Source organism: Eptesicus fuscus, chromosome 10 (genome assembly GCF_027574615.1).
Source record: "Eptesicus fuscus isolate TK198812 chromosome 10, DD_ASM_mEF_20220401, whole genome shotgun sequence".
Classification (NCBI taxonomy): Eukaryota; Metazoa; Chordata; class Mammalia; order Chiroptera; family Vespertilionidae; genus Eptesicus; species Eptesicus fuscus.
Window position 1 is genome coordinate 73757995 of NC_072482.1, and position 19469 is coordinate 73777463.

At 38.3% G+C, this 19469-nt stretch overlaps 1 protein-coding gene across 2 annotated transcripts in view; it reads left to right on the plus strand.

Moving 5' to 3' along the window:
* Positions 1 to 19469, plus strand: part of MAP3K5 (mitogen-activated protein kinase kinase kinase 5) — a 170111-nt gene that overhangs the window by 56104 nt on the left and 94538 nt on the right. Inside the window, exons 3-7 of one of the 2 annotated variants that reach the window (XM_008162042.3) lie at positions 7980 to 8003; positions 14040 to 14233; positions 15003 to 15171; positions 16402 to 16508; positions 18024 to 18194. In XM_008162042.3, coding sequence (XP_008160264.2) covers positions 7980 to 8003; positions 14040 to 14233; positions 15003 to 15171; positions 16402 to 16508; positions 18024 to 18194 — 665 coding nt within the window. The remainder of the gene's footprint in view (positions 1 to 7979; positions 8004 to 14039; positions 14234 to 15002; positions 15172 to 16401; positions 16509 to 18023; positions 18195 to 19469) is intronic. The other variant, XM_028141508.2, reaches the window with a different exon arrangement.

Consider the following 19469-nt stretch of genomic DNA (forward strand, 5'->3'; position numbering starts at 1 on the left):
TACAAAGTATATGGTAAATGTTAGGAGAGATGGCAATTTGAAAATATGATCCTATAAAGTAGTGTAACAATTTGTGCACCAGAAGCATTGGCCCTGCCCCTTTTAACAGTGCTGCCACTGGACATTCCCGCAAGTGTCTTGCTCACTTGATGACCCACCATTGACTTGTAAACCATGGACCTCTGTACTCTCTCAACCCTGTTCAGCATAGTCATCACATACATTTCCTCTTACTATTTCATGGAAAGTTTTTTTCCATTCCGTTGAGAGAAAAAAACAAACAGTCTTGTTCTTTTATTTTACTTATTTCAGAAATGATTCGACTTCCTTCTGAGCTACCTGACATTCACGTCAGTTTGGGGAAAGAGGTAATTTGGGGGAGGAGCTGTTAAGTTATACATGTGAGCACTGCTGTAGCAAGATTTTCTCTGACCATCTTGAATTGACAAACTAGATTATTTATTTAGAGGAAGTGATTTCCCAGTTGTAGAATCCATCCCTGAGGTTTTGGAAAGGGCTTGGGACTGGAGAATCCAGTTTTCTTTCATGTCAATTAATAATACTACATCTTCTAAGAAATTGTTACTGGATAAGGTATGCCCTTCTTGTCCTAATTCCTCCTTTACCTCCCTATCCTCCCACCCCCAGCTCACTGTTTGTAGCATTTATTACCGTTTGTCAAAGGGAGAGGGAACTCTGTGCTACACTGTAAATGGAAGAGGTCATCCTATCACTGGGTTAGCACCAGAATTCATGTGTAGAGACTTGCATCACAAGCCCATGCGTTTGAATACCTTAAAGAGCAAGAAGGAATACCTCTGCACACAGAAAATGAGAGTCAGAAAGCCTCCTGACTCCCACCCAAATGGAGCAAAAGTTGCTGAATTCTATTCCCTTTCATTTATTGTAAATTAATGGTTCTTTCATTGGAATTGATTTTTGTGGCACTCCAACCCATCATCCTATTTGAGTCCTTTTAGAATGCACCCTTGAAATGATTATTGAAATTTATGAGTAAAATGCAATTTAGTATACAGAAATTCATTATACCTATAACTTTTCAACAATTCAGTTGTTTTTTAAAAAGCAATACCTGTACTTTAATTAGATGGTCCAATTAGGCGTTGCTGAAAGAAACAGCTGGTGTCAAAGAAGAGGAAGTTAATTACAATTATTGCAACACATTATAAGGAGAAGTTCTTGTTAGGGAGCTATTTCAAATGCTGTGTGTATAAAAATGTCACTCATCAGCATCCCAACCCAGTTTAAAGACATGTTTCTACTTACAGTAGACTTCTTCCACTAAGAAATATTTATCAAACAAGAAACAGAATTAAGAGGGAAGGCCAGCCAGCATGGTTCGATTCCTGGTCAGGGCATATGCCTAGGTTTTGGGCTTGATCCCCAGTCTGGGGCATACAGGAGGTAGCCGATCACTAATTCTCTCTTATCATTGATGTTTCTATCTTTTTCTCCTTCTCCCTTCCTCTCTGAAATCAATCAAAATATATATTTTTTTAAAAATTGAGGGAAGAAGACTAGAATTTCTTTTAGGATTACTTTCCAGCTTTGGTGCAATTTAACTTGACTTTTGGTATAGGTTGTTTTAATTGACAGTTGCTTATATCAAGAGAAGGATGTGTTCTTACCCCTCCTGATCACAAAACAACACAGGTACAAAATGTCTCTAGATCTGGAAATACAGGAGTTGAGTTGTGGTTGTTTGCTTTGATAATATTAATACTCATATTGTATACGGCTTTAAAATGCTTGAAATACTTTCATAAACTTACTTCATTTGGTCTTTAAAAACAACCCAATGAAATAGACAGTGTTAGGTATTTACTATATAGATGGGACAGATAGAAGATATTTTCTTAACAGATGAGAAATAAACTTAGAGAGATAGAAAGACTTAGAGGCACACACAGCTAATAAATGTCAGAGCAGGGCAAACCCCATGTTCTTGGAGTTGTCATCAAGGACATTTTCATCTAAGTCTGTCTATAAATCTCATATGTCCTATAGAAATGTGATTTTCTAGCTTTTTGTTAGATTATTGAGTCGTATTTTTAACCTTGAGCTTTTATACTAGTATATGCATAACATGTAAGCACAAATGTAATTAGTTTTCTTACATAAAAGATGGGTCAGTTCTGTGACATCTGTGTGGGAGGATTCTTTCTAAGCCTTCTCAGCTTTATTTTAGCAGCATGGGGAATGGTAAGGTGAGTCCCATCTTGTCAGTGAAGCTGAGGGTGTTCACAACAGCCAATCTGATATTTCCCTGTCCTCCTTTGAAGCGCTGAAATTAGGAAGAGGATGGAACTGGAGAGTATAAGAAAATCTCTCTCTTTTCCCCAACTTTAGTGGAAAAATTGCCACGCTCCTCTGGGACAGAAAGAGGGGTCAGAAGGGAAGACCCAGAAAGTCACCAGCTGGGGGCTGTTCTTCCCTGGCCAAGAACTCCCGGCGCCTTGCCTTTCTTTCTGAAACCGAGATCCTGGTTGCTCATTCTGCTTCTCCCACCCTGAGTGGATTCGACTTAGCAACCCCACACCAGCTGTTCCCACTTCCTTCCCTTGGCTGTAATTACCCACATTTTAGGCACGAACATGTTCCAGTTTTGGAGATATTCCATTTATTTATCCTTAAAATGACCTCTTCAAAGTTAAATTGTCCCAAATAGCTATTAAAAGTTGTCTTCATCTTCTCTTGGAATGAGACCTAAACTAGATTTTTTATTTGTCTTGCTTCCTTATTTGGTTATCAAAGGATACTGGAAAATTGAGGGGAAAAAATACACACTTTTTTTGTTTTGTTATTTTTGGTACCGCCAAGGACTATACTAAGCAGAAGTCCCCTAAAGATTTCATACAATTATGAAGTTGTAATGGGGCAGTGCATCTCCAGAAACATCCTCTGATAAGGAGCTGAAGTTTATATTTATTTTATCTTTATATTTCTAGGCACCTAGATGAGACACTTCCATGAAGTGATGTGAAATATGGCAGTTGTGTCTCAAATTTATTCCCCTTCCTCCTTTTATTTATTTTAATGGGTTTAGTACAAATTAAGCTTTCACTATTCCGCTTCAGTAGGTAGATAGCTTTTGAGGTCTTGTTTGCTATTTATTTGTACTGAGTTAAAATGCACAAATAGTATTATTTTTGTCTTTTCAGTTGTTACCTCATTTGAAGTTATATCATAAACTGAGTGTCTCCTTCAAGAGAACAATTTGTATCTAATTAGCTTCTATAAGACATAAGCAATAGTTCATAAGAATTTAATAGATTCCTAAAGGGATGGTTTCATACAGTTTTATAATTGTTATAATGCAGGCATTACCTAAAATTACGTAAAGAAGTAATGTAAGAGGATTGTTACTCCAATGAGTAATTCTTCAGGAAGATATATCATATTGGCTCTAAGCCAAAGCAGCTGTGGTTATATTCTACTAGAGGCCTGGGGCATGAAATTTGTGCATGGGGGTAGGGAGGGAGGGTCCCTCAGCCTGGCCTGCACCCTCTCCAATCTGGGACCCCTCGGGGGATGTCCAACTGCCGGTTTAGGCCCAATCCCACAGTTGGACATCCCTCTCACAATCCAGGACCGCTGGCTCCTAACTGCTCACCTGCCTGCCTGCCTGATCGCCCCTAACCACTCTGCCTGCCTGCCTGATTGCCCCTAACCATTCTCCCCTGCCTGCCTGATCACCCCTAACTGCTCTCCTCTGCTGCTCTGATCACCCCTAACTGCTCTCCCCTGCCGGCCTGATTGCCCCTAACTGCTCTCTCCTGCCAGCCTGACTGCCCCCTAACTGCTCCCCTGCCGGCCTGATCACCCCTAACCGCCTCTGCCTTGGCCCCTGCCACCGTGGCTTTGTCCGGAAGGATGTCCAGAGGACCTCCAGAAGACATCCGGTCTAATTAGCATATTACCCTTTTATTAGTATAGATAAGGACCAGAGCCTTTAGCTCACTCAGTTCTCACCACAAGTGACAAGTCACCTCCTGTGATGACCACTTCCATTCCTGTGCCTGGTGCACCAAAAGAGAGATGATGGTAGAGTAGCTCCCATGCAGGGCATGGAGGCATCTCTCCTTCCAGTGACACAAGGACAGTGTTGACTGTGATGGGCCTTTAGCCAAAAGCAAATGATAGAACACAGAATTGTAAGAGACCAGCGATCACTCAACCTAACTCGCAGTATGTTACTTTACAAAGAGGTGAAATGACACCTGGCTATTCAGGAGCAGACCAGAACTTACACATATCTACCCAGACCATAGTCCAGTATCTTATACATTCATTAACTTATTTATTCATGTTTTTATTGAGTACCTACTCTGTGCCATTCAATTTGCTTGGCTGTTAGTGGGGTACAAATATGAACAAAACATGGCCCTGGTATCCAAGGTGACTCACGCTGTGGGATGGGGGAATCATATAAAGAAACATTTGCAGTTAGTACGGGCAGTGCTGTCATAGAGGTGTGTATGAGGGTTAGTGACAGCCAAAATATGGCATCATCTACTTCTTTTGGGAAGATAGGCATCATAGAAGACAGTGAAAGCCAGCTTCACAGAAAACGGGCTTTTTATGCTGTGTACAGGGGATGCTATTTGGCAGAGCATGAAGAGAAGGGCTTTTCCTTGTTACTTGGAGGAGAGAGGATCTTCCTATCAAGAGAACAGTATGAAAGGCTGTCATTTACTGCTCTGGAGAGATGTATCATAAATCAGATTTTGAAAATTCTCCATACTGTGTTCCTAACTTTGTTGATTATCCAACATTTTTCTTTTTATCCTATATAATAAAAGGCCAATATGCAAATTGACCAAACGGCGAAATAGCCTGTAGCTATGACACGCCCTGACCACCAGAGGGAAGACACTCAACACAGGAGCTGCCCCCTGGTGGTCAGTGTGCTCCCACAGGGGGAGCGCCGCTCAACCAGAAGCCGGGCTCATGGCTGGCGAGCGCAGTGGCAGTGGTGGGAGCCTCTCCTGCCTCCACAGGAGCACTAAGGACTCCTCCGAGGCAGACATCCCCTGAGGGGTCCCAGACTGGGAGAGGGCACAGGCCGGGCTGAGGGACCCCCGCCCCAGTGCACGAATGTTGTGCACTGGGCCCCTAGTTTTATAATAATAGTTTATTCAGAGACCTGTGCATGTACGTGTGTGTGTCTGTGTGTGTGCATGTGGGCTTGATTGTGTGCACACAATAGCTGCTTGTGAAACACCTGTAAGAAAAACCTCTGTCAACCTTCCCCCACAGTGTCACTCATCTGTCTCTTGATTTCCATTCCCTGGGCACCACCATTGCCCAAGGCCTTATTGTGAGGTCCCTGGACTTTTGCAATAGTTACCTAAATACATTTCCCCTCCAATGTGAAATACAACCACCTAGTTAATATTTTAAAAACTTTAACAAGGTTTACGTTTTATTTGTCTTTCTTGGGTAATACAGTCACCTGGGTAATACATTTAAAAATTTTAAAGTGCAAAAGAATGTGTGGTATAGGGGAAAGTCACTCTCCTTCCTTGTCCGCCAGCCAGCCAGCTCCCCTCTTCATTGGAAGCATGTTATTAGTTTCTTGTCTATCCTTCCAGAGATATTTTATGATTGTACAACTTAGAATTTTCTTTTTCTCCCTTTTATACATAAATAGGAGCATAGAGTAAAAACCATTCTAGCCCTGGTTAGAGCATTGACCCGTGCACCAAAAGGTTGTGGGTGTGATTCCCGGTCAAGGGCACCTACCTAGGTTGTAGGCTTGTGTGAGAGGCAACCAGTTAATGTGTCTCTCTGACATCAATGTTTCTCCCTCCTTTCCTCCCCTACTCCTACTCTCCCCCCTCCCTCCCTTCCGCTCTCTGTAAAAATCAATGGAAAAAATGTCCTTGGGTGAGGATTAAAAAAACCACCATTCTGTACTTTGCTCTTTCTTCACTTAGCAGTATATCTTGGACACCTTTCCATATCACTACATAAAGAACTTCCTCATTCTTTGTTTGGCTGCATTGAAGTTCATTGTATGGCGGTATCATAGTTGATTCAACCAGTTTCTAGTTGATAGACATTTGTTTTGTTCCCAACCTTTGCAGTTAGAAAAGTATTCCCTGTGTGTTGAAACTTCATTATGGATATGGCTCAGCTTAAAAAACACTTTGCCCAATGCCCACAGAACAGAGTACTGTATTTTGGCATTCAAAACCCTCTTCAATGACTTTCTAATCTTATTATTTGTACTTTCCAAAATGAACTGTCTGCTTTAGCCCAAAGATTACATTTAAGACCTTTTTCAAATACTTCGTTAATTTTCTTTTCTATACTTCCCCAAATGAACTGTCTTCTTTAGTCAGTGATAATATTTGTTCTTCCCTAAATGGGCCTTTGCTGTTCTTAGTCCTCCAGCTATGATCCTCACCTCCCAGCCTTGCCTTTGGAAGTTGTGTCTGTTCTTGTTGGCTCATCTTGAGTTCCACCCTCTCTGCTGATCTTCTCAATTCTTAGTAACATCTTCTTTCTCTTAGAAACCCCAGCCCTTGATGTACTAGTATATACTCTTTTGACTTAGCATGTGTGTGCACACATGCATGTGCATCTAGGCTTATGATATTTCTTTTTAAATGTGTACATGCCCTTTTTATCAGCAAGATTGTGAAGTATTGTAGGTTTTTTAGTTATATGTATTTTATGGCTCTCAAAATTACCCAGCACAATTCCTTTCTCTATAGATTTTTGTTTACTTATCTGTTATCCTTAAACATTCAAAAGTCTTACATCCTGCTCTAAGCCAAAGCCCTCATTGGTTTCCCTTGCCACCATGTTGATCCTGGGATGAAGAATGATGGCTGGTCCCCTGAGTTTTGTATGGCTCTTCCCTCACCTGCCACAGCTGGCTTCTCTTATTTTCTATTTTCTTTTTTTTTTAAAATATACTTTTATTGATTTCAGAGAGGAAGGGAGAGAAATAGAGAGATAGAAACATCAATGATGAGAGAGAATCATTGACCGGCTGCCTCCTGCACGTCCCCTACTGGGGATTGAACCCACAACCCAGGCAAGTGCCCTTGATTGGAATCGAACCTGGGACCCTTCAGTCCACAGGCCGATCGATGCTCTATCCACTGAGTCAAACCGGCTAGGGCCTGGCGCCTCTTCTTATCCACCCTTGAGGCTTCACAAATGTCTTACATTTGCTGTTTCCATGACAACATTCATACCTCCTTTTCCAATAAACTGTTTTATTTCTTTTTTCTAATTATGATTCCTCACCCTCAGTGAAGCCTTTATACCACAGGCTTTTCTAGATTCTCCTCCACGATTCTAGTCACTTTAACATCTAGGGATAATAATGATAGCAGCTACCTTTATCAAGAGCTTTCTATGCACCAGGCACATTATTTGCATTATCGCATTCCTCACAACCTAAAAGACAGGGATACTGCCCGCAACATGTTTATTGCATTCTGTTTCTTGTTGAATAATACATAATCATGTTTATGATTATTTATTGACAGGTGGCCTTACTGTCTGTGTGTGGATTGGCCCATTTTGATAAGTGGCCAATGCACTTTATTTCCAGCTGCCCTGGAGACAGCATGCTGCTTGGTCTCCTCCCAGGGCATGAGTGAGGTTGTACTTATTCAGGCAAAACAAACTCATTTTAACAGTTTCCAAAAGATCATGACTGGTAAAATAATTCTTCATCTACATATTCTGCCAAAATGATTTTTATCAGAAACTCTATTCAGTTTTTGGATTTTACATATTTGTGCTGTTTTTTGTGCTCTCCCGACTCTGCTCTGTCAGATTATAAATGTCTCAGATGCAAAAACTTAATCTACACTCCCTGAAATCTCTAATTGCTAATAAAATTATTAACACATAATTTCCCATAAAGCATAGTTCAGTTAATTAATTGAATTAATTAGTTTTGTATTGACATCTTTACTTTTTTCTTCCCCCAGGAAATCATTTGCCAGAAGAATACTGTGAGTATTTTACTTAACCCTTCTAGAAACTTTATCTTTTCTTTTCCATCAACTAATTTGTTATTTTCATTTCACAAAATTTTAATTTCTATCTCTTTAGAGTTTCTGATATATCCATATAGATATGATTATTTTATCTAAATATTCCTTTATAGTAAGATTTCATTTATAATACCAGGAGGTGACACTGATACTTGCTTTTGTAAAAGTACATAATTACATTTTTGAAAAAATTTGCAAAGTATATCCAATTTTGTGGAATTATGAATGACACTAAAGCAGCATACTATATATACACAGATACACACATGTGTATGCATGTATGTATATCTACATATATATGAGCTATATATAAAATTATAGATATACATATACACATAAATATGTGCACATATCTACACTTATAATAGAGTAATATGTAAATTGGTCCAGGACACCATCACGTAATGACTGAACAGCAGGAGGACTGGGCAGCGAGCTACAAGCTGTGGATAGCTACAGGAGGGCATGCAGCAGAGAGATACGAGCGATGGTGAGCGGGATCGCCAGCTGAGGCAAGCTGCAGTGAGCTACTCATGCACAGATTCGTGAGCAGGGCCACTAGTATAGATATATTTATATATGCATAATTCTATCTAATTTATCATCTATTTATCAATAGAGATTGATTTAAGTTCTTAAGTCTTGTATCTGTTTTTGAGATAACACTACAAAATTCCTATCCTCCACACAGAATTAAACAAAAGTTAAACAGTGATAGAAATAAATTTTTAAAAATGTTTAAATGCCTGAAGAAAAAGAACATACAGGTGAATCACCTGTTATACCAATGGTTGTATTTTTCATTTTGGAAAGTAAGTCAGTGTTTGAAAACTTTAAAGAATGTATCTCTGCAACTTAGAGTAGAAATAATATACTATAAATATCTGCATGATTCAATTTAAGATGATAACATTAAAAGTACAATTAATAGCTTTTCCTTAGATCAGTAATGTAAAAGCTTATGGTTAAGATTTTACCAGGTCAGAGACTCATTGCAGCATAAATAATGTTGGCATTACGAACTCATTCTGCATTCAACAGGAAATGAACAATTATTGCTTCATGCATCAATTCAGTGTAACAGATTTCATTAAACAAATATTGATTGAGCATGTACCATGTGCAAAGCTTCGGGCTGGTGCCACAGGGATTCACGAAGGAGGTTGAAAGTGACAACCACCACATTTTATAGCTGCTCTGAGACAACAAATGAGAAGTTCCAGAGTCTACTTAGGGGGAAAAGCCAGTAAACAAATAAGCAAGCAAACCAAATAGGAAATTAACATAAGGCAACATGCTAAAGAGTGGGTGACCATTACATCAAGTGGTCATGGAAGGTCTTTCAGAGGAGGTAGCAAGTGCTACCTGAGACCTGAATGGTAGGTTTGGATGTGTGGAGAAGCAGGCTTATAAGATGACCGAAGACTGCGCATTATGACCAAGTTGCCATTGATTTGAGTAAGCTGCTGTTTTAGGTGCTGGGTGTCCTTATCAAAAGTTGAGTATTTTGAGCATATATTTCAATATGTTTGAATGCTGAGAGCATTTCTTCCCAGAAGCATAATTCATTTGCCACACATGCATATGTTCATTTTTATGGGTTTTTTTTTTTAGAAATTAAATACAGAATTGGCATTATTTTAATTAAAACAGTGAAGATTATTAGAATAAGACTAGATTTTGAGCTGTGGGTTTTTATAGCCATGGAAACAAGCATGGGCTCAAGGGATTGGCATTGTTATTTTATGACCATGCCTTAATGTTTTGAAATTTAAGGAAATATGGTCCTTTTAAAAGCAGTTTAAATATTGTAGAATTAGTATCTTCTTAATAAAAGGCTTTTTTTTTTTTTTTTGCACCTGAGATGTCTGTTCTTGATCACACAGTGGTTGGTTTGTGTATTTTTTAAATCCTCACCTGAGGATATGTTTTTATTGAGAGAGAGAGAGAGAGAGAGAAAGAGAGAGAGAGAGAGAGAGAGAAACATTGATTGGTTGGGTTGCCTCCCATATGTGCCCTGGCTGAGGACCGTAGCTGCAGCCTAGGTATGTACCCTGACTGGGAATTGAACCTGCAATCCCTTGTTGTACGGGACAGTGCTCCAACCAACTGAGCCACCTGGCCCGGGCACACAGTAGTTGTTATTTTGTTTTGGATCATTAGTGACTTCAAACTCTGGGGTTGGTAGCAATCTTGTAAACAGAAATTGCAGTAATAATATTTCTAAGTTCTATGTGAGCCCACTTGGGAAAGAAATGTTTCCATATTATTTTGAAAAAGTGCTTTTCTCAGCAGTTTATATATTTAAAAAGAAACAACATCCCACAACCAACCCCCACACTTTTTCCCCACTGCACCCCTAGTAATATGCTTGTGCCTCCTGCAGCTTCTCAGCCTCTCCTGTTTTTTTTAACAACAGTGGGAAATTGGGGGAAAAAAAATTATTGCCTCAGAAACATAGGCAATAAAGTGCAGTGAGGCCAGGAACTTAGAAAAACCTTAGCATGCAGGGTATTGTGAACAAGAATTCTGAAGCCTTATTCTTTGGGTTTTGAAGAAGACAGTTTCAGGAATCTATTTTTCTCTGCTGTTTGCATGACTCTCATTTGTCTCTCTTTGCCCCTACACTGCTCAACAGACACCCAGACATCTGATAGTCATTCTCTCCCAGAATTCGTTTTGCACAGATGTATTATTCCCCAATGCCCAGTATCGCAACAACGGTGTTATATTTCACGTCTTACACACAAATCCACGTGGTATTAAGGCTCCTGAGGATACTGAACTTGATCCATCAGCAGAAGAATAATATTCTGAAACTCATATCACTTTTCTAGTTCATTGTCTTTCCATCTTTCCCCCCCTACTTTTGTGACTTAGACGATTCAGAGCATTTTCTTTTGTGATTTTGTTATAGTGCTTATCTAAAACAGAAGCACTTGATTCTGTTGCTCTTTTATAACCTGTTCATAGTTTAAGCTTTGGAAAGCAGCCTCTGACTGTACGGCCTTTCTTTTCTGCCTGGGCAGTGGCTTGGGTAAAAGGATTAAATTGGTGGCCATGCTATGGAATCTTGGCGACATTTTAAAAGCAGGATATGTTGATTTCCCCTCTCTCTGACTAGTCTTCCAATTATTGTTGCATGAAGGAGAACTTGAGAAAGGAACACCTTTGTGTTCTTGATTTAAAAATCAAGCGTCAACCTCTGGAAGCTCTTCTGATACTTTAAATGGAAGCCAGGTTTCTGCTTCATTACCTTACATACAAGCAGTGCCTCAAAGAATAAAACGTTCGTAAATAATTCAGTCTGGCCACTAGGGCATTTGGCACTTCTTGTCTGTTTGCTCTGTGACAGTAACTTGGCTCATGCAGGGTTCAAGGAAGGTGACCTGAGGCAAAGGGTTGGCGTGCCAGCATGTAAAGGACACTGGGGAGGGTGCCCAGCCCCCTAGTGATAATGGCAAACCCTCTGGAGAAAGAGTCCCTGGCTGGAGTCCCAAACACAGCACAGACCAGCTGTGACCTCCCAAAGCCTTACCTGTTTCCTCACCTGTAAAACGGAGACAGTAGCAGCTTCTTCAGTGGTTGTTGTGAACTGTGACGGCTCATTCCCTGGCACATGCCAGTGGTAAATAAATGTTTGTTCTCATTAGTTTATTCCTGAGGGTCAGAGCAGTGATGTTTTGTTCCTGAAATGCTGATATGGCTGGGAACTCCCTATGCTCCCTGGAATAGTGTTAAATAGAGTTTTCCACATACTCATTCTAATTTTCAGTCCTTTCATTTTTCCTTTTTCTGTGGTTTTTCCTTTAGAGGTCTCTCTTGGGTTTGTATTTTTGCTTGAAACTCTTTTATGTTACAATCATGTATTTCTAAATTTATTTTGGATATTTCCTCTTTGGGTATCCTGCTCCTCTGAAATCCTAACCTCTCTAAAAGTGAACATTTCACCCTTCCACCCCAAAACGCACCTCAGCTTCATTAAAAATATACATATATTTTTATTGACTTCAGAGGGAAAGAGAGAGGGAAAGAGAGATAGAAGCATCAATGATGAGAGAGAATCATTGATCGGCTGCCTCCTCCATGCCCCACACTGGGGATCGAGCCCACAATTTGGGCATGTGCACTGACCAGGAATCAAACCGTGACCTCCTGGTTCATAGGTTGACGTTCAACTACTGAGCCATGCTGGTTGGGTCAAACCTCAGCTTCTTGACCTTCTTCCCGTATATTAATGGGAAGTCAGGTTCTGTTTGATTAATTGTCTGATATATAACAAGTGCTCCCGAGTGCAGAATGTCCATAAATACTTAAGTCTGGTTCTGCTTTCTGAATTCTTACTGTGGAGTCACCTTTGACTCTTTCTTCCCCTCTCTCTCAATCACTGTAACCAGTTGGCAGGTCTAGATGATTCTTTCTTTTTGACATTGAGGGCATGTGTCCATTGCTACTGCTGCTATTCTGGTCATGCTTTGTAGCTTCCTACCTAATTTTCTGCCCAGACTGTCAGAATGCACTGCCTTGATGGTGTTTTTTTTCCTGCTCTGAATCCTCCATGATTCTCCCTGCCCAGCATATGTAATTTAAAATCCTCGGCTTTGGCACTGTAAATATATATACATATATATATATATATATATATATATATATATATATATATACACACACATACACACACACATACACATATATATATAATTTTTAAAATATATTTTATTGATTTTTTACAGAGAGGAAGGGAGAGGGATAGAGAGTTAGAAACATCGATGAGAAACATCGATCAGCCGCCTCCTGCACACTCCCCACTGGTTATGTGCCCACAACCAAAGTACATGCCCTTGACCAGAATCGAACCTGGGACCCTTGAGTCCGCAGGCCAACGCTCCAGCCACTGAGCCAAACCGGTCAGGGCCAATAAAAATATATTTAAAAAATAATAATAAATTAAAATCCTCAGCTTTGCCTTCACTCCCCTTCCCTGAGCCCTAAGCACTGGTCAGACTTGCTTATCACTCAGGAGTGCCCAGTGTGCTTTTTGCCTTTCCTCTTCCCAGCTCCACTTTTTTTGCACTAGTGTACCCTCACTTGGCCCAATTAGGAACCGACAGAAGATTAGGATGAGTGAGTGGAGGAGAGCAGCATGGGCTGGGGTTAGAGAGAGGCAGAATTTGGATAGTCAGGCCTTTGTACCACGTGATATGTTTTATCTTCATCTCAGGAGCACGGGAGAGGACTTTAAACAGCTGAGGGAAGTGATCTGATATGGGTTGTAAAAGGATCACTTTGACAGCTGGGTAGGCAATAGATTGAGGGCAGGAGGGGAAGCAGGGAGACAGTGGTTCAGGCCGGTGTGTTAGTGGCATTGGTGGTCTGTAGTGCTGGCGAGAAGATGGAGGGAAATGGACAAATCTGAGATATATTTTAGAGGTAGAATAAATAGGATTTTTGATAGGATATGGGAGGTAAAGGAAATGGAAGCATCAAGGATAACTTCTACGTCTCTAGTTTTAGTAACTGGGAGACTAATGGAGCCATGACTGAGACACAGCGACCTGGAGGGGGGTAGCTTAGTTCTGTCACGTTGGCAGCCCTTAAATGTTACTTCTTATTTTCCTGTATTTGCATTGCATCTCTCTGATTAAATTTTAAGTTCCCTGAAAGCAGAAGGCCGTGTTTTAAATGACACTGTTTTTCCTACAACATATATCATATGCCTCAGCCCTGAGAGATGGTGAATATTTAAACTGATTGATAGAAACTGTGCCATACTGTTTTTTTGAATCATCTGTACGTCCTTATTGCTTGAAGGAAGCAATTAAAGAAATGGGAGGAAATTTCCATTTTCATAGGTCATAAATAAAAAATGAGGCTTTTCTCTTTCCTGTCACATTCAGAATTATTACTTAAAATGCTCACTTAAGTAAGACTTGGGGTTACGCTAGTGAGGAGTCCTCAGGCTGGCTCACCACCTCCCGGTGCCTCCCTCCACAGATGTGCACTGGGAATTACACGTTCGTCCCCTACATGGTGACTCCACACAACAAGGTCTACTGCTGTGACTGTAGCTTCATGAAGGGGCTGTCAGAGCTCATGCAGTCCAACTTCGAGCTGCTTCTGGGACCCATCTGCTTACCTCTGGTGGATCGTTTCATTCAACTTCTGAACGTGGCACAAGCTGGCTCCAGGTAAGTTTAATAAAGGAAGTGTTAGTCTGCTTTACTTATTTGTGCATCTGATGAGATGTTTCTTAGATATAGTACACAGCAGCCAGGAAGCAGGAAAAATGTATAATGTCCTCTAAGTGAATAAAATAGATGCCCCGTAGTTTACATGTTGCATTTCATTCACTTATTCACAGACTAACTTGAAATCAGAAATATAAAAGACTGCTGTGTTATAGTGATAGTAGAGCTAAAAATTAAAGTACAGAAACATTATCCTAGTAAATGTCCAGGGACTTTTATTGTAAGAGCAAGAACTCGGCAAAAATTGCTGAGAGCATTATTATATTTTATTTAAATATTATATGGTTTCTTATTTATTTTTATTTAAGGGTGATTTATATTGTTAAATGATGATATTGAGTCAGAAAGTAAAGGTTATATTATGTTCAAATTATAGGCACACCTTAATTTATTTAGAATAATTTATATTCAAAACCATAAAACTAAAAATAAAGTTTGGGCATTTTAAATGGTTCATTACAGGTTCTTGAGAAATTCATTAACATAGAATATCTACCTTTAATTCTTCCTGAAGCAAGGCAGAGTGTCAATAGAAATATAGGACTTCTAAATTTCTTAATAATGCTACTTATATGAAGTGTTCATTCTGTGCATTTTAATGAATTGAAAGCTGCCAATGATGCAAATGCCATTCTTTTTCATATAAAATTATTACTTTTCATTGAAATTGTTTCTAGTATTAACTCTTTGAAATGTGTTTTCCCATCAGCCAGTATTTCCGGGAATCTATACTCAATGATATCAGGAAAGCTCGTAATTTATACACTGGTAAAGAACTGGCAGCTGAATTGGCAAGAATTCGGCAGCGATTAGATAATATTGAAGTCTTGACAGCAGATATTGTCATAAATCTGTTACTTTCCTACAGAGATATACAGGTAAGAAGATGCTTAAAATCTTTTTCATATAGTGTATTGGAAATATGTGGAAGTATTAACATCAAATTTCAGTTAACTAAGTCATTCATGTTAGTACATGTAATTTTTTATTGACTCTTCTATGCTTTCTGTCCCAAGATTTTATGATGAACGAGATAGATTCATATGAGTAACAGCTAGTGATTATGAAAGACTTGTATTATAAAGGTCTTTTTACTCCAGAGGGACTTAAAGAAAAATTTGCAAGCATAGCTAACCCATGGACAATCTGTTCTATTATGTTAGCCTCAGGTTCACCTGCCAGTCAATAAGTAAAAGCTTTGTTTCGGTAAATAGCCAAAATTTTGAGAGTTTTGTGGACATATCTCCATTAAAATTATGTTGCTTAAAATTGATAACCAGGAGGAAGAAATATGCAATTGATTAATTATAAAAATAACTTTAAAATATTTTTAATTATTGTTGACATACAATATGTTTTAGCTATACAACATAATGATCAGATATTTTTATAACTTACAATGTGATCACCCTACATAGTTATCACATTATTGTTCACTATGTTCCCTATGCTGTACTTTTACATTCCTGTAAAAAGAACTTATAAAATATATAATATAAAACACACCCACATTCCATACTATTTTATTGACATGACTTGAAATTGTAAAAATATGATAAGTAGAATGAAACTTCCTCTGAGTTGGGGATTTGCGATTAGATTTTTACAGTAAAATTTAAGTGAGTTCTGGTTTCTTATTTTCAGCCTTTCAGGACTGAGTTAAGAACAGCAGAGATTTGTCCATGTGGAGAAGTGTGGCACTTAGGGTCCTATGACTAGAGTAGCTTATTCATGTTGAAATAAAGTTGTTTTGTTGATGATAACAGAAGTTCAATCAGTTGCTCCATGTTCTTGATATTTTGGAAATTATTTCCCTAAAGTAATTGATAGGACACTGCATGCCAGGAATCTGGCTCCATGGAGAAGTACAACCTTATTAAGTCAGAATAACATTATCATGCTAGATAGTTTATTGTTTTGCTGGTTAGATGTGGTAACTGTATTTCTAATGTTTCTTCTTGATTGTAGCTTTTTCAATGTATTCCTTGGATTTTAGTTCTTTTTTTAATGCCCTACTCAGATTAAGATAGCTGGTTGTCAAAAAGCATATCATTGTCAGAACTTTCTCTTACTGGTTTAATTCTATGCCGTTCTTCTCTTGTTTAAAGGAATATGATTCTATTGTGAAGCTGGTAGAGACTTTAGAAAAGCTGCCAACCTTTGATTTGGCCTCCCATCATCATGTGAAGTTTCATTATGCATTTGCACTGAATAGGTAAGAAGAAAAAGTTCCTGTTCACAGTGTGCTAACATATTATTTTTTAACCTGTATATTCTTTATAGTGTATATGTTTTTGCTTTAGCCCTACAACCACTCCCTATTAGAATGCAATATTAATATTTCCACTTGAACCATGTAAAATATAGGAAGCATGCATTTTGATTATTTTATGATTTTTTGTTAGTAATAAAAGATTCGCAATCTTTTTATAATAAAATCCTTATAAGTTTGTATCTGCTATTTACAGGTTTTAGAATTTTTTAAATTACATGAATATCATATTATCTTTAAGCAAACATACTCAATACCAAGTGGTTATTCATGCAAAAATTGACTAAAATAGGCCCGGCTGGCATGGCTCAGTGGTTGAGTGGTGACCTATAAACCAGGAGGTCATGGTTTGATTCCTGGTCAGGGCACATGCCCAGGTTGCAGGCTTGATCCCCAATGTAGGGCGTGCAGGCAGCAGCCGATCAATGATTCTCTCTCATCATTGATGTTTCTGTCTCTCTCTCTCCTTCTCCTTTCCTTTCTGTAACCAATAAAAACATATATATTTTTTTAAATTGACTAAAATAGGTTTAAAGGTAGTTATGTCTAGGTGAACATATTCTGAACCAGATAATATTTTCACTAGGACTGCTCTGGACACACCTAATTATAATCGTAGGTCATGTGTCCATGAATCTTCTAGGTCCAGGACTAATACTGCTGCTCCTAGTCCTGCCCCTCTCCCTTCTGTCCCCATCATGGCACACATCATACATACTTGCTATTTTAGAACGAGCTACACAAAGCAGCTTTTTAAATAATTGATTGGTCACACATAGAAATCAGGCAATCCTTGGGTTAAAGTTGATTTGTTGGTATTGTCTGTGAATTACTTTGCTCAATGTTTTGGAGCAAAAGCCATTAAAACCTAAAGTCAGGGTTTTGTCCCTGTTTGGATTAGTTGACTCTGCCCCATTTGGGGCCACAAACTGCATTCCTAATCTCACTTCTCCAGCTTGAACCTGCATATAGACTGCAGGGAAATTGGAAGGACTATGGATAGGTAAGAACAAACCATCACCATTATCAGAAAAGCAATTCAAGAGAGATCCTTGTTAGACCCAGGAGATAAGCAGTAGGATTAAAAAACAAAAAGGGTTGGGACAGAGGCTTACAGAGGACTCTCAAAGTCTAATTGTTTTTATTCTGTCTAGTATGAATCAATATATTAGAATTTTTAAAAGATAATTGACTTACCTGGTTTGACTTAGTGGATAGAGTGTTGGCCTGCGGACTGAAGGGTCCCAGGTTCAATTCTGGTCAAGGGCACATGCCTGGGTTGTGGGCTCAATCCCCAGTGTGAGGCATGCAAGAAGCAGCCGATCAATGATTCTCTCTCATCATCAATGTTTCCATCTCTCCCTCTCCCTTCTCTCTGGAATCAATAAAAATATTTTTTTAAAAGATAATTAACCTACTCTGTATTGAAACAAGGATTTTTTTCTCCCCCTACCTTAGGAGAAATCTCCCTGGAGATAGAGCAAAAGCTCTTGATATTATGATTCCCCTGGTGCAAAGTGAAGGGCAAGTAGCTTCAGATATGTATTGCCTAGTTGGTCGAATCTACAAAGACATATTTTTGGATTCTAATTTCATGGACACTGAAAGTAGAGACAATGGAGCTTTTTGGTGAGTACGGAAGTTAAAATGAATGACAAACGTATGACATAAAAAATTGTTTGCAAATTGAAGAGTTAAATTACTGTTATTATTTAGATTATGTGTTATGAAATAAACCTTAGAATTTATAGCTTTAGTAAACAAGTTTGATGAAATTCATTTAATATGGCAGAGTAAATTGGGGTACATTAGATGAAAAGATATTTTTAATATAATATTTTAAAGATATTTTATATATGATATAATGACAGAAACATAATTTTCTAGAAAATTTATAAAAGTTTATTAATGATATGAAAGAAGAGCTGAATGAATGGGAAAATATACCGCGTTTGTGGATGAGAAAACTTGATACTTTAAAGACGTAAATTATCCTCAGCAGGTTTTTTATGTAATTTGACAAATTTATTCTAAAAAATATTTGAAAAATAAAGGACCAAAAATAGGCAGAGCAATTTTGGAGAACAACATGGAGGGACTTATTCTACCAGATAACAAGACCTACTGTATAGATGTAATTGTAAAGACTACTGGAAAAGATGGATATTGTGGGTGAAAATATGAAGAATTATCAGAGATATATGTAAACTAGAAAAGAACCAAATGGAAATTTTAGAACTAAAGTCAAAATTTCATCAGATGGGATCAATAGCAGGTAGTATACAATATAAGAGGATAAATAAACTTGAAAATAAATTATTAGAAAGCATTCAGATTCAAGCAGAGGAAAGAAAATAATTGAGAAGGAAATCAAATATCAGTGCCCTGTGGAATAGCATTGAACAGTGTAATATACTGTTGATTGGAGTCTGAAGAGAGAAGTGATATAGCGGAAAATTTTTTTGAAAAATTAATGGCCAAATATTATCCAAATCTGACAAAACAAACAACAAAACAGCCTACAGATCTAGGAAGCTGGGCAAAATCCAAGTGGCATAAATGCAAGGAAAAGCATCCCTTATCACATCATAAGTAGAATTGCTGAGAAAAATCAAAGAAAATATCATAAATACAACTTAGGTAAAAAGATACATTGTATACAGGGGAAAGAGTACCTCCTGACTACTCATCAGAAGGAAACCAAAAGACAATGGAATAGCATCTTTAAAGTGTTTAAAGAAAAAAAAATCAGTCAACCAAGAATTCTGTATTCAGTGATAATGCTTTCAAAAATGAGGTGAAATAAAGACTTTTCTAAATTAAAAAAAAAAAACAACCACTGAGATAATTTGTTGCCTGCAGACCTTTACTACAAGAAATGTTTAAAGGAAAATCTTTAGATTG